The following is a 21,546-nucleotide window of genomic DNA, read 5'->3' on the forward strand; positions in this document are numbered from 1 at the left end:
CTCTATAATCTGTCATCTGATCGTTCACATTCATCTCTCTCATATCCTCACACACTCCATCCATGTCTTCGGTCGACTTCTTCCCCTCCCTTCCCTTCAACTTTCAGTTACTCACTGCATATTCTATATACTCAACAACAATAGCAGCAACAGTAACGGCCTGTAATTTTCCCACTGCTGGACTAAGGCCTCCTCTTCCTTTGAGGAGAAGGTTTGGAGCATAATCCACCACGCTGCTCCAATGCGGGTTGGTGCATACATACGGCAGAATTTCTTTTAAAATGAAAAAAAGACATATGCAGGTTTCCTCACGATGTTTTCCTTCACCGCCGAACACGAGATGAATTATAATTATAAACACAAATTAAGCACATGAAAATTCAGTGGTGCTTGCCTGGGTTTGAACCCGTAATCATCGGTTAAAATGCACGCGTTCTAACCACTGGGCCACATCATCTGCATATCACTCATTGATACGCTACTTTGGTACATGTAACCTTAAAATGTTATTATTAAAGTCAACGTCGCATATAACTTTCTAACATATCACGACCATGTACTAAAGTGTTTCGAGTTTCTTTCGGAATAACTTAACTGATCCTTATATACAATTAAAAGTTAAATATCAAGTCATAAATAACACCATGTCACTTTAAGTTGATTGCTTACTATATATTACTATATTTTCTACGTATTCGTGCGTTCTAATATATGTTTAATATTAACTACGATATATTAAAACTAAATATCATTTATTATTATTGAGAATTCTAATAATTAATATAAGATATATTTTTGTGAAAGCTGTTGTTTATGTTTCTATTTATTTTATACTAGCGACCAGCTTCAATGCTAATACTAAATATACTACCGAATGTCTTACAAAGTGTTTCTTTAGTATATTGTGCATTATTATACGTATAAACCTTCCTCTTGAATCAGTCTATCTAGTAAAAAATTCCTTTGTGTAATTTTAAAAATCTAAGCATACATAGAGACAGACAGCGGTGAGCGACTTTGTTTCATACTGTGTTTTATATCATATCATCACTGCTGTATAACAACACAAAAACCATATTTCTTTCTATATCTATGATATCTATCTTGTATATCTATAATAGGTTCGCACATCACGCAAAAACTACTGAATCGTTGATATTTTTTTACATGAAATGGTCCAACGAAAACAAATCTTATTGGTTGTCAAATTAAACACTACCATGAATTCGGAAAAGGAAATACAACTACCTGAGAAGAACCGGCGAAAGACACTCAAAAAACCATTACAATTGTCGAGTTTATTATATTCAGATGTTTTTGGCTAAACAATACCATACAATATAATTCAACATATAACACAGCAACAGTAATCCGTGGCCGGGTCTAATATAATTAAATATAGAATAATATTACTGTCTGACGTGACGTTAAAGCTAGAATATTATTAAAGGGAAGGCGTACGATTTACCTTAATTGTAAGTAATTAATAAATAGTATTTTAGTCCTTTAATTATTTGTTTATACATAATAAAATACTGTATTGTCCAAATCAAATCAAAATATTTTTTATTCAAGTAGGGTATAAAAGCATTTTTAACCGACTTCAATAAGGAGGAGGTTATGAATTCGTCTGTATTTTTTTTTGAATGCTCATGTTACGTCATTGAATAAATTTAAGTTGTTTTATAAACAGACGGCCTTATTACTATAATGCAATTTTTACCGGTCAGCCTTAAGGTGACGGGAAAATAATCATGCAGGTGACAAAACTATCTTTAACATATAATTTTAATAAAAATATCCATATGATATGTAAAGATTTAAAAAAAAACCTCCTGGTTGACGACCTCCGTGGTCGAGTAGTGTGTACACCGGTTTTCATGGGTACGCCACTCCGAGGTCTCGGGTTCGATTCCCGGCCGAGTCGACATAGAAAAAGTTCATTAGTTTTCTATGTTGTCTTGGGTCTGGGTGTTTGTGGTACCGTCGTTACTTATGATTTTCCATAACACAAGTGCTTTAGCTACTTATGTGTAATGTATGTGATGTTGTCCAATTTGTATTTATTTATTATTTATGTAAACACAAACGTACATACTAATATAAATTTATAATTAAATTACTATATATAAATATAACCAATAAATACAAAAAGGGGAATATCAGAATGAATTATGAAAAATGCAGCGACACCTGGTGAAAAGTGCCTAACAGCGCCCGTGGACATCCACAACACCTGGGGGCTTGCAGATGCGTAGCCGACCTTTAAGCCTTTAGACTGTGAAGGAACAAACAAATCTTGTAACACATAGAGATTGATCAAAGCAGCTAGTCGTTATTGCAAAATACTTACCACGCAAAGGTCCTGCTTGAAGACGTGTTTGTCAGATCAAAACGTGCATACATTATATTTATACCTACATATGGTTATAAGCGCGCAGCAAATACTTTTATGGAAAATATTTGTTACGAACGGATATCGAATCTATGTCCTTTTTGATGTAACAGGTTACAAAATACCTTTAAATTTAATTTACATTTTGAATAAATTATTTACCGAATTAAAACTTTAACATTTACTTTTAAAAAAAATCTTCATACTTTGACGACTACGTTTTCTGGGGCAGATATAGACATACCTGGATACTTGACACCAGGTCCTGCTACCCCAGGTCGCAGTCGCATATTGTATTTGTATATTTTTAAAACAAACAAATAAATACTTTAAATAAAAATACTGTTTTATTCGTTCTGTTAATAATACTATTTAAAATATCATTGAATCTATCAATCTACTAATTAAAATTTATATTTAATCGAATTGTAAACCGATTATTGTTCTACGAGTTCGATATAAACATTTTAGTTATATTTTATAATAAACTTAGGCATATAACTTGTTACCGTTTTCGCGTAATATTGATTTATAAATTAAAAAAAAAAACAAACATTCGTTATAATATACGTAACACATTGCAAAAGAATTGTACACAGAGTCACTGACCCGTAGCACCGTACTAGATTCTCTTTGTAGAAAACATAGAGTTTTTTATGCTTTGTAGTTGAATAATGTGCCGATAGTCTTTTTGTGTGTACTTTAAAAAGGATTTTATTTATGATAAATACAGAAAAAAAACAACCATAATTATCTTTGTTTCTACCTGTTTATTCGCATTTCTAGCTAGCATTTTCTATCATTCAGATGTAAATTTTAATCTAACATTTATTGTTTTCAGTGGCTATGTTAGGAACTTATAGGAACTCCATGTTATGAGAATTTTTACGAAAATAAACATAAAATGTTACTAGCTTTAAATACAATTTTAGAGAGCGTTCTGTTTTATTAATTTTAAATACAATTATATATTCTTTATTCCACTTTATAATTAATTAAGAAACAAAACTGCATTAATTATTGAGTATAAAATAAATGTATGTATTTGGATCTTATTATGACTTTTTGAAAGCAAAAAGGTTGAACTATTCTTATTCTAAGTAAGTATTATTTCAACCCTTACCGACATACAAGGTCCTTTCTGAACAGCTGAAAAAAAAACAGTGAAAACTAAACATTAATATTACAAAAGTTTGAGGTACAATCAAATTGTGTGTTAATTGTACTAAACTTTATGGTGGAAAATTCGTATGTTACTAATATTTCTTTGGTTTTAAGTCATTAAGAAAGCAATTGAGGGTTAAGCGGAACTAATTCAACAAACAAAAAGTTGCAACATAACAATCACACAGACATTACGGTTTACTTAAAGTCTAGTTTTATACGAGTATGTATAATAAACCTGCGGCTATACAATCGTCCGTGCAATATTTGGGCAATGTTTCTCGTATGCAACGTATGTATGTGTAACTTTTTTAAAGCAAAAAGGTTTTACTACTCTCATTCTGCGTTTATTTTTTATCTTCTCATATGTATATGCTCCTTAAATATAAATAAATGAATAACATTATAAAGTATATTATTTTAACACATACGCGTGTGGGGTCGTTTTCGACCTACTGAAATAAATGAAACATTTTTACAACTGAAAACAACAAATTAATTTTACATACCTAGTTTAAGGTATCTAATAAGAAACCTACATTGATTAAAATCGTAGTCAGATAAGTTCTGTGCATTTATACTCATAAATGCACAGAACTTAACTGACTAATCATTAATGCACAGAACTTATCTCACAATCATTCAAATCGACATTAGTTTGTTCGTTGTTTATAAATAATTTAAAATATTTATCCCACACAAGTGAAGTTTAATTAAAGCATGTAAAAATAATACAACTTCTAGAATAGTAGCTTTCGTTCCAGAACGAGCTAAATATAATAATTATAAAAAAGATTTTATAGTTAAAAACTATTTTCGTATTAGGTTTTCCGTAAGTAGTGGCCAGAACAGTGTGCTTACAATTTGTATACTGAACTGAACTATTTATAAACATGATTAAATGCAATTTGTCATACAAAAAAAAACTACCTTGGGTTGGTTACGCTTACTGGCCTCGCACCTCCAGATATAACTTAGGAAAAAAAATATACAAACAATTGTAAATCTAGATAAAATGACTAAGGTTTCTATGACGTCATGATCATTATAAACACTGAATTACGTAAATCTTCGTACTAGTCAATGAAGCAACAGTTTTTTTGTAATGCCTAACTAATTATTAAACCGATTTACATAAAACTTATGTTATAGTGCAGAGCATGTTGAATCTTATAGTAAATATATATTTTAGTATAATAATATAAGAAGCTGCGTTTCGCATTTTCACGAATTCACAAAAAGCGTGAAATTTGGGTTCTTGAAAGGGATTTATAATCAAGAGAGGTAATGTGCTTCTGTCACTAAAACGTCCTATATGAATATGTGTTAAATGATATACGTATATATATGGAACTGCTTCCTTAACTAAACAAATATTATAACAAAGTAACGTAGTCTTGAAATAGTAGGAATAGTTGTTGACAGCACTTGACCTTAGTGTACAAGGCATTCCTTGATCTTAATCAGAGGTCAAGCTTCGAGAATAATTGAATTGATATGAAAATAAGTCATATAACCAACATTCTACATTAAAATAAATTTCCTAACGACCAAATTCGAACCTATTCGTTATTTAAAATTTGAATTTAAATGTTACAAACATATTTTTATCCTAATTTCATTTTCGTCTATTTATTGATATCAATAAAGCTCATCAAAATTAACTAAATAAAAATAAAATCGGTTAAAATATGCCTGTTTATACATAAATATAAACAGGATTCATAATTATATTGTGTTTCAAATCAAAGTATTTTTTAAATAACGGTAGTGTCCAAGGTGGAGTTGGAGATGATCTGTGGCAGAATGCACAGAAGAAAAACGAGATTAAACTTAACATTTTAATTTTTAATCAAAGATCCAAATCTCTAAGTAGTTTTAAATTAAGTTTGTCGATACTATCTTGGTCTTCTGCAAAAGTCTTTCTGGTTGTCTGTCCAAACAACAATAATTACATCCCAGTTTGAATGATGAGTGAGCTAGTGTAATTACGCGAAGGAAGTAACATTTTAAATCTTATGGTTGGTGGTGTATTGATATCGTAAGAATTGGTGTCAAGAAATTCCTTCATTGGTCGTATGAAAGTAACATTAACCTTTAGGTGGAATTGTCTCGTCTGTTTTCCTAAGACATTTAATAAAAAAAAAAAATACAATACGAATTAAAAATAGTTACTGTACAAATCTTGACCGCGCAGAATGGTGGCAAGAATGCTAGCACCATTACCCCGTTGAATCGCAATTCCGATCCTCTGGGCAAAAAACGAACTAATTCTCCCGTCACCATTGGAGGCATTAAAACGAGGTGTTATACTTTCAATTAATTTTATGTATATATATATTTATATAGTTTCAGATTATATGTGATTTTTTCATGTTTAATTTTAAGTGAAACTAAATTAATTCTGTGGCTTTTGTCTGGGCACATCCCGTGCAATAAGTTTGCATTTCTGATGCGGAAAACAACATCTCCGAACTGCACCACTTGTAATGTACCTGATGATGTTTTGCACGTATTGATGGAATGTGCTCAGAACGAAATTAGTTAGAACTACACTTAATTTAGATATAAAGTCTGTTGGACAATGCAATGTCATTCTGGCAGATCCAACGTCAAACCGGCAATTAATTAAGATTAGTTTAATATCTATTATTTTTGTATCCTAAGAATCCTCAACCAGGGTGGCATGTTCGCTTATGCGAAGAAGTCCTTTTTTAGAATTAAAAAAAAAAAAGTATGCACTATTAATATCAAGATTAACCTTCTTATCAACCATGAAAATAACAAAGCGATATTTCCTTTAATTCTCTTTGTTACACGAAAGCCATTACACGCAAATGTGTTACAGCGTAACAGCCTCTTGGGACCTACTTTCGAACAATTAGGTATGTGGGTGCACACTCACCGGAGAAATCAAACAATCCGAACAATATACACGGTGCTTACATAATTACACACATTGACTATGATTCATATTCACATACGCAGGCAAGAAAGTCTGACAATAGCAATTGCGTCTAATGCGTTCGTAATGTTTATTAAACGGTTATAAATATAAGGCATCTTGATTTCACCGTCATACGTTTTCATTGTACGAAGTGTCGGTTTCATATGTTATATTATAAATATTTTACTTGGTGATAGGGATTTGTGCAAGCCCGCCTGGGTAGGTACCACCCACTCATCAGATATTCTACCGCCAAACAACAGTATTGTTGTGTTCCGGTTTAAAGGGTTCAAACTACAGGCACAAGGGACATAACATTTGGTTGGTGGCGCATTGGCGATGTAATGAATGCTTAATATTTCTTACAGAGCTATTGTCTATGGACGATGGTGACCATTTATCATCAGGTGGCCCATATGCACGTCCGCCAACCTATGCCATAAAAAAACAGCTAAACTTAATGCTTTACTGGCGCGAAATTTATAAAGCTTTATAAAACCTATATAAACCTATATAGCTTTATAAGTCACCCCCTTTTTTACCCCCTTAAATTAAAAAAGACTACGCTGATCCCCAGGGCTCCATCTCACAAACTATCTCCATACCAAATATCATCCAATCGGTTGAAGCTTGAGGAAGTAACAGACAGTCTCTTTTGCATTTATAATATTAGTAAAAATTATTTATAACTAGCTGTTCGTCCCGAGCTCGAACAGGGGAAATAAACATTTTATTTATTTAACCCGATCGTAGCGCCACCTACCAGGTCCAGTCTAAACCATCCGGTCCAAACGTATAAGAGTTCAACAATATGCCGTGTATTATCGTAACAGTGTTTGTTAGTTTCTTCCTGATTGGCCTCAATCAAATCTGGGTAAGGGTGCTGAGGCATGGCACACTCTCATTGGTAACTTTGACTATCAGGTCATTGTTTCATGAATGGCCAAAACGACTTTTCCTTAAACCGAGAGGCATAGTTATAATAGTTACTTTATATAAGTTTCTGCTTAGGTCACCAGTTACAAAGGTCTCCGTATTATTAGCTTAGCACTTATTTAAAACTGACATGCATGTATATTATCATTATTTTGAACGCAGCGTTACCATTAAAGTTCCATTAAAAATCGTTCAGTAGGTTGTGATTTATTATTTCATAACTAAATAGGAACAAAACAAACGGACGTTAAATCTACAAATAACATTTATTAAATTTTTTCTCTATCTATTTTTAGATCTTTATAGAATACTAGCTACCCGTTCCGGCTTCACATCGTTTGTAGTCATCATCAACCTGTCACACGGTACATATGTACAAATTTTAAACTGAAGATCCAACATAAAAAGAAAAATAATTTCTCTGCTATTATATGCATGTATAAATATTTCTCTTGAATCACTCTATTTATTGATAAAAATAACATTAAAATCCGTTGCATAGTTTAAAAGATATAGACCTACACATGGCGGATAGCGGCTTTGTTTTATACCATGTAGACTTTAAATATTAAACATCGTTATTAAAGTATAGCTATTGAATGATTGTAATAATTATACTTTAATATAAAGCAATGATTATAATAACAATTCAATTGAGCCTTATTGAAAAATACACACCCACGATTAAGTTCATTCGTTAGCTTTCACATAAGAATTCACATAATATTCTATGAAAAGCGTAAACGACAAATTAATACAAATCGAACAATTTGGACTCGAAAATGGAAATAATTTTGTATATGAGCAAATCATCTCTAGCGTTTTTTTAATCACTGGTAAATGCTTTCATGCAACCCCTACCGTCAGCGATACGCGGAGAGTCCACGGACTACAAAGTCAGCGTCAGCATTCCTTTATTCCGACATACAGACTACTCAAACATAATATTTTTATAAACGATGATATTTTATAGGCTTATAAACTTACAATAAACTTATTTTCGAAATAATAGTAATGATAAATTATTACTATAACGTGGCCGTTGCGAAACGTGTCAACGAGTGATAGATGACATTATATTGTACTGTAAAAAACATTGACCCTACTTGCGTAAAACGTAATTTGTAAGCTATGAATCGAAAATTTGTCTTAATATTCAATTATTATTTCATCCTCAAGCCAATAACTCAGGAGTACTAGTGCACAAGTGTGCCTTTAAATATCTCTCTTGTAATCAGAGCGATTGGAGCGAGATCAAAGGCCTTACGTGTTTTCCAAGTCATGGGTCATACCACTGTTAGCCTCCGAACTCTAAACCTAATTACTTTTAATGTACCGACCAGGATTACATCTAGGATCGTTACCGTTTCAGACAAATAAACAATCAATTTGTAAAACAAGGCAAAACTCGTATGTAAAAAGTCAATATATATATTAAACTACGTAGATATATTAATGCCTTATTATAAATATGTATGGAACACCAGGTACTTACTACATAAATAATTCGTGCCCGTACCGAAAGTCAAAATTATATTTGTATTCAACGTTTTATTTCGTAATTTTATTCATATTATTAACAAAATAATGTTTTGTTATGATATCGGTAGGCGGACGAGCAAATGGGCCACCTGATGGTAAGCGGTCACCACCACCCATAGACAATGGCGCTGTAAGAAATATTAACCATTTCTTACATCACCAATGCGTCACCAACCTTGGGAACTAAGATGTTACGTCTCTTGTGCCTGTAGTCACACTGGCTCACTCACCCTTCAAATCGGAACACAACAATACTGAGTACTACTGTTTAGCGGTAGAATATCTGAGAATGTCAGTTATTACATAGATATAATATATTCTTTTAAGATTTAATACGATAAAAAATAATTTATGCAATTTTATTATACAAGAACTTGAATACCATAGCAACCATTTACGTTTGCGTGGGATGGCGAATTTAAAGCGTCTGTGTATCGTGATGTCATTAAACAAACATTTTGAAGTTATCTTACTTTAGAATCGTTGAAATATGGAATATTTATAAAGATAGAAACATTTGCAAACAAACTGAAATGTTAAAACTTCTTAACACTTAACTATGGAAGTTGAGTATGTTAATACAATAGAGATATACTTTGCATGCTTACTAAAATTAAAACCAAGTTTATTTATATATATTATATACAATAATAAAATATAAATTACTAAAGTTCTAGGTTTTGCCTGTGACTTAGTTCTCGTAGAAATTGAATATATTTGTGAGTCTAAGTAGGTTAAGGATCTGTTTTAGAAACCTACATCACGCTATTATCAAAAAAAATTGGAACATTAGAAGGGTTACGTTAGGTAAAAGTACTGGGTTTTATAATCTTATTGTGTAACTATGATTTAGTAGTAAAATAATAAAATTACAGCTCAAACGGTCGTGTCATCAGTCGTTGACATGCACATATGACACACAGATACAAACTTATAAAGTTAAATAAAAGCATAGACAAATTACAAGTTGTAAAATTATTCGTGACGATTTATATTTAAAAAAAAATATTAACATTAATCTCGAACTATGAATAATACACGAAGGCCTCGTCCACTTTGATATTAGTTTATTTCCTGGCCGTAATTATAGAATACACTCAGTCTTTAATGGAGATGAAATGGTTTTCAGAGAACAGTTACAAAGTAAGTACTGTGTAATGTTATATTCAGTATTCACGAACCGAGTCACTCTTTGTTTTAATATATTTGAAGAATTTTAAATACAAGATATTCTCATTATGAAGATTGCAAATAATTAATATAAAAAATAATATTGTGGTTTGTGTGTCTGCAGTTCATGGCTCTGGCCATCATTATGTTTATTTCCTAGTTCGTATTTCTTTATATTCATAATGCTCGTATAGTCTTTTCTAACCATAAGAGGACAAAAGCGAAATCAACAGCATTTGACATCAAATTGACGCAGTGTCATTGGTCAAGAAGTTTATTAATTAATATTCATTAGGGATTTGTGAAATAACGGCGTTTTGAACGTCAATTAAGCTGTAATCGGAACTTTGGAAGTTATATCAAAGTGTACAATATAGCTGAGTTATTAGCAAATTGAATTAAATACAAAAATATATTGTTCGCTATTTTCTTCTTCGACTGGATCTTTAGACATGGTTAAGAGCATATTTAAATATTAATAGTCTTTCAATGGCTGATTGCTCTTTTCCAGTTAGTATAGAGATTGTAATTAGGGCCTCAATCATAGTTTATTTTTATATATATTTATAATAACTTTACCCGACACAGGTATATTTTAAAACATAAACACACTTGACCTGATTTTGTCCATATGACTGATTCGAGTTGTCCTGCGAACGTCGAATAATGTCCAAGTATTCAATTCTTTGGGCAATCACAGCTCCTTTCAATGTAATATATTATTATTCATGTAGAAGAAACATGAAATCATCATCGTATCTAATGATGCGCTCAATAACCCGTAGTTGCTGTTGAGTTGGAGAACTTAATGTTCTTTTAATGTTATTCAAAACCCACCTATGTTCCGTCCGATGCACAGAGAAAGTGCATTCGTAAATGATGAACTACACAAGTGTACTTAGATGGAAATAATAACAGAAATGGTACGTGTGAAAGCTTGTTGTACAAGTGTGTATTGCGAAGTGTTGAGTCATTCACACACACATGAACACAAAGTCGATAATCGTTTTTCAATATTAATCTTATTATCGGTACCGATAGCAGCATAATGTATTTCATTTTTACTCAGATACATATTTAGTTATATTCTAGTGTTAGCTGATAAAATTAATTATTGTTTATGCTGTCGTATCCGTTATAAAAGCCGAGATAGCCCTGTGGTTCTAACCATCGCCCGCAAGCAATCTTCGGATCATCTTATCCGATGATTGCGGGTTCAAAACTAAGCATGCACCTCTAAAATATAATGTGCTTAATTTGTGTTTATAATTCATCTCGAGCTTGGAGCGTGCTCGAAGTAGCATGGTGGAATAAACTTCAAACCTTCTCAGAGGGAGAGGAGGCCTTAGCCCAGCAGTGGGAAATTTACAGACTATTACTAATAATCCGTTATAAAATATAATATACTTATTATTATTATTATAGGAAATATTGTTATTCCAATGGTACTATCTTAGATGTGTCAGAAAAAAAAATGATAATTGTTCCTGAAAAAAGGTAATTTAATTACTATTTCATTATAACAGACAAAAAGTTATTTAAAATGCAGATTCATTGAATGTCACCTTTGATAATAAGATAAATTCTGGCTCCGTAATCCATACAAAAAAATTTAAAACCTGTAAATAAACAGCTAAGGAAGATAATATCGGCGAATAGTTCGATAGGATCTTTTTTTTTTAAATAGTTAACAATCTTTATGTTAAGCTGGATATTAAGACAATTTATACATTGTAATTTAAGTAAGTGTTGTTACCATTTCTAACACCCAATGTTCTACGCGTACACATAAACATATATGGACGTGTAGAGCATTTATTTTACGATAACACGCAACATTCGTTCGTTTATTTTACACATTATTAGATATATTTTGCAGGTAACTGAGATCGTTTTACATGTAAGTACAACAGATGACAGCTTAGTAGACTTTTACAATGTAATCGGACAAGTGATTCGTTCCGTAGCATTTTCAAATCGAAAACAGTCCACAACTCAATTAAAGTTTTAAATATATTTATAGTTTTGTGTTTATTGTGTATTATTATATTATATGCAGTATATTATTCATTCACAATTATAAATAATTGTATCCATTCCTAAATTTGTTTTATAATCAGTACTCTGCCCAAAGATTGCCTAACAGAGATCGCTGCTCTAGCGATAAGGCCGCCTGTTGCACCTCATGAAACTTTTGTTTCAATTCAAATGTAGAATTTAGTTTATAAGTATTGGTGTGCAATAAACAATAAATAAATACAAGGAAAACAATAAAAAAATGTAACTGTTAGTTATTAAAAATAATATATAGCAATGTTAAGCAACCCAAGTTCGTAAATATTACACTCCGTACTAGGTGAACTTTATGACGGTAGGAACACATTTCTCGATCGCGAGTACAATATATTTTGTTAACGTAACAGATTTTGATGTAATGTAAATCATAATGTGGACCTGCTTCATGCAAGTAGGTTATTACTTATTACGTGCTCGAATCATTTTACAGTATTATATAAAATGTAAAGATAAATCAAATTGGAAAGGAGATTCTACCGACAAGAACCGGCTAGATTTATAATATTCTACCGCCAAACATCAATATTCAGTATTGTTATATTCCGGTTTAAAGGGCGAGTGACTTAACATCGTAGTTTCCAATGTTGATGGCGCACTGGAGTTTTAAGGAAAGGTTTTATATTTAATAGCGCCAATGTGTATGGGAGTTGGTAAGCATTTACAATGAGGTGGCCCATTGCCAGTCGGCCTACCTATATCAGATAAATAATTAATTAACAATTCAATTAGATAGATTTTTTGATTTCAAAGTCAAATTCTAGATTCAACATCATCGAAGCAATCACAATTATGAAGTAGTTAATTAATAAGACTGAAAAAGAAAGGCCGAATTATATTTAACATGAATCTCTGAAATATTTTCTTATATATCTTCTATACATATATATAAGTTCTGTAATGTTACCTTATGAAGATCATAGTAAAAAAAAAGTTAATTCCACCTATTCTCTAGTAACTCATCGCGATGAGTTGTAGATAGAAACTCAGTGGTGCTTGCCTGGATTAGAACCGTAAACCTCGGATCAAAATTTTCCTAAATATATTTAGTATGTATTTTAACCACTGAGCCATCCAAGCTCTTATGGAATTACATAACCTGAAACACTTTCGAATGAAATACTAGAGTTACAATATATATCGAGTGAGTGCGACCATTTAAAATGATATCCACACCAAGAAGCGTATAAGGCAGTAACGAAACCGCTTTCGCTGGAACACTATTGAGTAGGAAAAGGCGTACGTTGTGCCATCACAGGCTCCAGTTAGACTGCAGGGATGATATGAGTATATAAATTCGGATATAGATACGGATATATGAATAATATTTTACCGGTATCAGACAAGTTTACGGATACGAAATTATTCCAGATTATCCGTTTATTTCGGATAATTTCAGTTACGGTTATATTAGATTATTTAGAAATTGTAAAAAAGATAAAAAGGGTAATAAATTGACTTTATTTGTTGGATATTATTTTAGAAAACCAAATAGCCTTAAAATAATTAGCTAACCTCTTATATAATAAATAAATAAAAATAATAATCGGATTCGGTTACTGTTTCGGATAGATGTTTATTTCGGATATCCGATGGTTTGGTTATGCAGCTCCATTAAAGCCCTGTTAGAATGAATCCCATAGAAATATGTTTATAATCAAATTGATTTAATTCCTAAATAATGAATCGAACACAGTAATTTACAAAATAGGTTTGTACAATTCTATTTCAATCTTGTAGGTATTCCTAGCTGGGTTATGAAATAATTATATTGTTAAGAGAAAAATGAAACGATTCCAGTTTGTTTAGGTGATAAAATGCTTTTAAATCATTGGGAATTCGTTGGATAGTTCTTGACATTCATTTGCTCCTTTTCAAGATTTCATTTAGCCATGGTTTTTTTATAGTTTATTACGAACTGATATTATTCATTTAAGTTTAGCATGTAATTACAAGAATTCAGGTAGGAAAAAAAACAAAAAAATCTTTTAAAACAGATAAACGAGATGCGTTATCTTTACGGAAATACATCTCGCAACAATAATGGAGACAGGATTTATTTGCTTTAAAACAACAACCCAGTTACGATTCGTTCGAAGTTGAATCGAAATAGAATCGGGAGCGTTTCGTAACCATCATTGAACATTTCGTTTTGAGGTTTCAACTTAAGACCTCGGTTCTATATCCAACCAACCAACCAACGAGGCAGTAAATAATAGATATGGTATTCATACAGTTTCCTCACTGAACGTAATGTTCTTTTATAAATACGGATGAATACGCACCTGTGTGAATATTTAATTCATTTATCGAATAATATTGTATACAATAAATACTCAATTGTATTTTATATTTGTGTACATTTTATATAACGAGTAAAAGTCCGTTAATGGCTATCCTACCTTTTACATGGCTATTTCTTTTACGGTTGGGGTCGTTTCTGAAAAAAATTGAATTGAATTGAAAAAAAAATTGATTAAAAATTGTACACAAAAATACCCGCTGAGTTTATTTCACCGATTGGTCCAAGTTCAAGGTTTTTCTACTATGAAGAAATAAATGGAATGCTTTCATATTCAAAAAAGGAATTTGATTTGGTTGTAGGTATAACATTGAAAGGAAGAAAAGCTCAAGCGCCAAAATGGTACTCTTGGATAATGAGGTTTAAATTTAAGTTAGTCAACCTCATTTTATGTTTTTCTTTTCCACTAAAGATATAGTTTTATTTTGATTAACACGAGATAAAACAATTGAGCACTCGAAAAATTCATTAGCAACGTCTTTACTAACATTTCTCTCTTGTAGACAATGATTTATAATGATTTAGAACGGGTCAATGATTTCTATAATAAATATATAATTCTAGGGAATATTAAAAAACAGAGAAGACCACGATTAATCCGTAGTTTCCGAATGTTTTCTGACAATAAAGTATGCTAATTGATCATATTAATGTTTTCAAAAAAAATTGTGAAGCGTTAAATTTGAAAAATTAACACTCGACACATACTTATCTCCGATAAATATATATAATCAATTGAACAAATAGACAATTGCTCACTATGCTTATAATATTTGTCTATCGTAAATATTCAAAAGACGGTCCGACTGTATACGTTTAGTTTAAGACCTTACGTAGTTTTTATTTCAATTCAAAATGAACCGTCATCTCCTGAACATAAGATTCAAATTAATTTACAAGAATACCTTAATTAGAATCAAAGCTTAAGCCACACTAAGTTATATGAATAAAACGCGTCGACATATGATCACGCACACAAACAACCCATCCTTGGTCTTGACATGCGGTCACTTGCCACGCATAATAATAGATTCAAATGATTCATAATATAACTATAGGTTTACTACTATGACTTTAGTGAGTTGAACGCGCGATATGACTTAGCACGCTCGTTCTGTATACGTTTAAAAAATAAAAACGGTTCCATTTTTTAAAAATAAAAATGGTTCCATTTTTAAAATACCGATGGCGGTAAATATGTCGTGTAAGATTTAGTGATGTGTGTGGGTATGATTGGATCTTGCTTCAATGTCGAATCGGCGGAACCGTTTAGGTAAGCTAATTATTATGTTAGTCTTGTTAATTCTTGTTACTAATTAATTGTTACCAGCTATATCAAATTTAATTACATAAATAAAATCCATTTAGTGATCTTATTACAATTAAAAATCTAAGAACAGACCTAATTTTTTATCTGTTGCGATAAACTGGTAACGGACGAACATAAGTCTCAATTGTATAGCTTGAAAAAAAAAACAATGGTTCTTTGGAAGGTAGCCGCATTGTTTACTATCAGTTCTATCTGAACTGAGCTACAGGTCTGCATTCCTCGCATACCAGTATTTATCATGGGATTTGTTATTGCTTCACATTAACCGGTTTCGTATCCTTTTAGGTCGTAGACATAGAAATATATGTTTATTCACGCGATGCATAGATTAAAACATTATTTAAGTCCATTGACATAGACGACAGACGTTAGTATTTTAATCATATACCTAATTATAATTCCATATAATACCCGTATTAAGATTTTATATCTTCTTACTCGCTTTTTTACTATTCTAGGTATTGTATATGTTTAATATTCATCGTTCAGCATTTTATAAAGATCAATTTCATAACTACATACGATTCGAATATAGAATTATCATCAAAATTTCAACGGATTTGAATTTTTTTTTTTAATAAATTGACATTTCTCTATCAGTTTCGAAATAGCACAGACAAACGTGTCTATGTTTAATCGTGACATTTGCTTATGAAAAAATTAAAACAAATTTTATATCAAGATTTGAATGACAATTTTCCAGTCACGTTTCTTAGAGCGTTTCACCTTAAATTACTTAACTTCATAATAAATATGATAATTAAAACGTAAAATAAATGTTAGTAACAAATTTTAACGAATTTATATTCTTAACAAAGACAATAGATATAAAAAAAAGTTATTTTATTGTGGTAATATTTTAAAGTTTATAATTCCTTTAATTATAAAACAAAATTCAGATGGAGTGCGCGGTTTCATTAAAGTGAAATATCTAAATTATTCAAATTAATCACCATCCATTAATACCTCGTTTTTTTTTACTACACAATATATAATAATGTTATGTAGACTACGATTTTCCGGTTAACCGGGCAAGGCGCGAACGTTGACGTTTAATAAATAATTCAAACCGCGCGATTTCTCAACGGATTCCTGAACGCAGCTGCAACCGTCATCGCCAACATTCGCCAACCTCATTAGTAATGTTCGATTATCAAATTTGTACATTGAGACGTCAGGAATTGCTTGTGAAGTGAACCACTCTTTAATATATTTAATCACGAAATCGCATCTTAAATCATCATAAATAAATAGTTAAAAGTCAAAATGTTTAAAATACTATTGCAACGTAAAGTAATGAACTCCATGGTTAGTCCCATAAAGAAGCGAGTATTCTTTTAATAAAAAATAATTGGTTTAATAAGTACTAAGGCAGTTCGTTATGACGACAATGTTTAATGAATTGGTACTAAACTACATATTGCGGTTCTTTCACACCCGCTTCGTAGATATCCATATAATCGAACAGTTTTTGTACAACAGTAACCGATTGTTTTAGAGTTACTCAGATAAAAAAGTGAGAATTGTGAGAAAATTATTTCTATTTATATTCTTGACAATGTTGTTATACTATATGAATTTATAAAAAACTTTACAAGTTGCAATTGCGTAATTTTTTCGAACATTTTGATTTAAATACCTAACTTTAAAACGGATGTCTAGTTTGAACTAGTCGAGGCATGTTTTAATTGGCATTTGACGCAAAGCAATTGACGGCGAATTGGTCGATTGATTCAAGGTAATCGCAATTTATTCGAAACTCCCCGCGATCGATTTGATATAGAAATACTTATATAAATGAATATATTATACGTCATACATTCCCATATCATGAATAAAGTATTTTAATCAGCTACTTTGTAGTATCCCTACTCAGTTCCTAGCTAATAAGTTTATTATATACTACATGTATATAATAAAATACGTTAGTTTTTAGTATTCGCCAGACATTTATTTTAAAAAACGGAACACATAGTTACAAGTAGAGAACGCCGCTTGTAACTAACCTTAAGCATAGATAGATACGTTTTGTTACCACAGACTAAACAGTATAAACCCATGTGAATATCAAAATGACGGGCTAACGCTTAATTTAATGAGAAGTTTGGGGGAATTTTAAATAAAACACAATCGACCTTCGTTAATTATATTTCTGTAAACGTGTCCATACATAAGTTTAACAAGATGTGACCATCATTCAGCACAAGTCGGTAAAAATCTATAGTTTGGTTTGATACTCGTGCCTGACTGAACCTTGACATTTCGGATGTAACCTTGATACATACTTCCGATAGAAGTACGTTAGCATTGATACATTCCGCGTGTTCCATGTTATAAATATAACAATTTCACTCTATAGAGAAATGTTTAGGTTTGGATTGACTAGGACTTCATTGCTGGATTTTAGGTACGCGTGTGTGTATCAATTTTTTTTAATTGTCTTATCTTGACTTGCGTATTATTTTACAACCTCATTGTTAACCATCAATAAGTTCAAAAATTATATTTTAAAAAAACCTTAATTGACAAATGATATTATTTCATATAGAAATAAATTGATGATAAAAAGGCGCTTTAATTAAAATCATATAATATATATTATTATAATACATAATTAAAAAAATATATCAGCATGTAAATGTCCCAGTGCTGAGCTAAAGCTTACCGTCCAATGCTGGTTGATACACAACATTTAATTGTCAAAACCACTTGGTGGTAGGAGACCGTCTGGTTGAGTAGGTACCACTCACTCAACTATGCTCATCTATATACTCATCCTACGGTCTAACTCCAAGCAGCAATACTTTATACTACTGTGTTTCAGAACTGTGAAAAGTGCGGCTGTGGCACTACAGACCACTAAGGGTCATTAGTATTTAATTCCCAATCTTAGCGGCACATTGGAGATGTATGGAATGATTAAAAAATTTCAAGCCTATTTGAACGAAGTATATTTTGATTAATCTGATTTTGAATGTGTCAAAATAGGATTATATGTATGCATAGACTAGGCTTTGAATAGAGTGTGTGTATACCGTGTCCGAAGTGTTAAATGTCAAGCGACCGCAGTGTGAGGAAGTGCAGTCAAGTGCGCTCAAGTGCACTTAACTGCGGGATGGGTGTATAATGTATATCTTTCACATCCCTGTTTGTCTTGCTCTTGCTATGGGAAACCTTTTAAGAATCGTTGAATTTATTCATCAGGTCATTTATCGAATTAAAAACATCTCTATTTGTAGTTGAAACACAGACAGGTGATGAAACTTAATAATTATAATATAATAATTAATATAATATAATAATATAATATAATAATTATTATTGGACAACATCACATACATTACTCTGATCCCAATGTAAGTATGGAAGTTATGAAAAATCAGAAGTAACGACGGTACCACATACACCCAGACCCAAGACAACATAGAAAACTAATGAACTCTTTCTATATCGACTCGGCCGGGAATCGAACCCAGGACCTCGGAGTGGCGTACCCATGAAAACCGGTGTACACACTACTCGACCACGGAATCAGTAGTAGCAGACTGTAAATGCTTCACTGCCTGGCTAAGGCCTCTTCTCTCTTCGGGGAGAAGGTTTGGAGCTAATTCTATTAATGAATATATGTTTTCACCACAGCTCAATATTGACACTGTAAGAAATATTAAACGTTCCATACATAACATATGCGCTTGGTGGCGCATTGGTGATGTAAAGGGAAGTAAGAAGTTATGTCCAGTGGATTTAAAGATATTACGTAAACAGTCTTGCACAAAACCCCATCACCATGTCAATGGGAAGAGGTCACTACTACTCCAAATTAATTATTCCAACGAGTTGAGCAGAGGCAAATAGAAGGAAAGTATAATTAGTATCAACAATTCTAGCCACTTTTAAATATATTTTTTTTATATTGGAAGTTGGTCGGACAAATGGGCTACCTCATGGTCTTAATGAATGAACAGGTCACCACATCAAAATATTGGCTCTGTAGGAAATATTAACCATTCCTTACATCGCGCCAAAGCGCTACCGACCATAGGAACTAAGATGCTATGCCCCTTGTATATGTAGTTACACTGGCTCACTCACCCGTTACACCGGAACACAAGACTACTAAGTATTACTATTGGACGGTTGCTGATGGCACAAAGCCGTACCAAGTAAATTAATAAATATTATTTTCTTTGTTAGTACTAACTATTGTTACATTTTGTTATATATTTTATTAGTTTAAAATTGTAGTCGTTCAACAGCTTATATTGAACATATCATATTTATAACATATTTCAAAGCCAACCTCTCACCGTCGCAGTGAGAGCGTTACCGGGCTACAGCACCGCAGACCGTAAGCTCGCGGACCGTGACTGGATAGCGGGCCGGTCGGTCAAAACCGTCACTCGTAACGCTCGTTTTAATTTATATACAAATGTCATACTGTACGAATGAAGCCCAGTGGATCCGCAACCTCAACAAATGACACTGAATGAACTCCAAACATTGCCCTTACCAAGAGCGTTATTTTCAACACGGTACATTTTGGAATGAACGAGTGAATGAAACTAATTAGTTTGTTGATTTTCCTATCTATAGTGTTAGTAGTTTACTAGCCAACCGCCCCGACTCTACACGGGTACAATAAGGGTCTATTTTATTAAAGAACAAACATAATATGAAAATTCTTGTTTTATTCCGGCTAGTGAATGGAAATTCTTGCCCTTCACCCCTATAACAAGAATTGACTTTAGGTTAGACGCTTTATTATACTCTGCCTAACTATTTCCAGTCTCGTTAGTCGTCTCCCAGGTCAGAGCAGTTAACTCTAACGCGGGTAAAACCGCGAAACACCTAGTAATTAAAAAAATACAAAAAATATACATAAACAGTCTGTAGAGAAAACAACTCGTTATATAAAAACTATTTACGCACCGTTACTGTGATTACTGTAAAAGTAGTGAATGGTATCACGTCAAGACTAGAAGCGTAATAATATACCTAAACATATATATTATACATAGATACAAAAATATAATGTTGCTTCCACTACATAGTATAAAAGAAAGTCGTTTCCCGCTGTCTGTCTGTCCCTATGTATACTTAGATCTTTAAAACTACGCAACAGATTTTGATGCGGTTTTTTTTTTAATAGATAGATTGATTCTAGAGGAAGGTTTATATGTATAATATATGCTTAATATAGTACACACACTATTAATTTTAGCTTTCTAATATATAAATTAAATATGTAAATAAAAACACTTTTTTTGCGCTTACATTGCAAGCGTTGGCTGAGCCCTACGAGACAGATAAAAATAATGTACTACAGTATTGTACACATAAAAAGGTCTATAAGCATAGCACCCGTGCGAAGTCGGGGTGGGTCGCTAGTTTTATACATGTTCGACGCTTTATACTTGCACTCCGCAAGTCCGAAACAATATATGAGTTGCAAATGATATTTTAAGGTTTTGGAGTAATCGTAAGCTACCGTATATGAAAACTTGCGAATTTTACTATGGCTATTTTCAACTTTTAAACTCTTTATTATATAAACGAATCTTGTACAAAATCATGACTGCGTGGAATGCTAGCTAGAATGTTAACAGTGTTTCTCCGTTAAATTGCCACTTGAGTTGTGGAGCCAACTATGTGTTACGACTTTGAAAATTTTTTGCTCGATCACCCTA

At 32.0% G+C, this 21,546-nt stretch overlaps 1 protein-coding gene across 4 annotated transcripts in view; it reads left to right on the forward strand.

Annotated features, from left to right (window-relative positions):
* Positions 1-21,546, forward strand: part of LOC113392363 (uncharacterized protein) — an 88,100-nt gene that overhangs the window by 13,159 nt on the left and 53,395 nt on the right. Inside the window, exon 1 of one of the 4 annotated variants that reach the window (XM_064221016.1) lies at positions 15,662-15,802. The exons of the other annotated variants lie outside the window; for them this stretch is intronic. Coding sequence (XP_064077086.1) covers positions 15,778-15,802 — 25 coding nt within the window. The 5' untranslated portion in view covers positions 15,662-15,777. Of the gene's footprint in view, positions 1-15,661; positions 15,803-21,546 lie in introns of those variants that run through there. 4 annotated transcript variants of the gene reach the window in all.

This window comes from Vanessa tameamea, chromosome 5 (genome assembly GCF_037043105.1).
Source record: "Vanessa tameamea isolate UH-Manoa-2023 chromosome 5, ilVanTame1 primary haplotype, whole genome shotgun sequence".
Lineage (NCBI taxonomy): Eukaryota > Metazoa > Arthropoda > Insecta > Lepidoptera > Nymphalidae > Vanessa > Vanessa tameamea.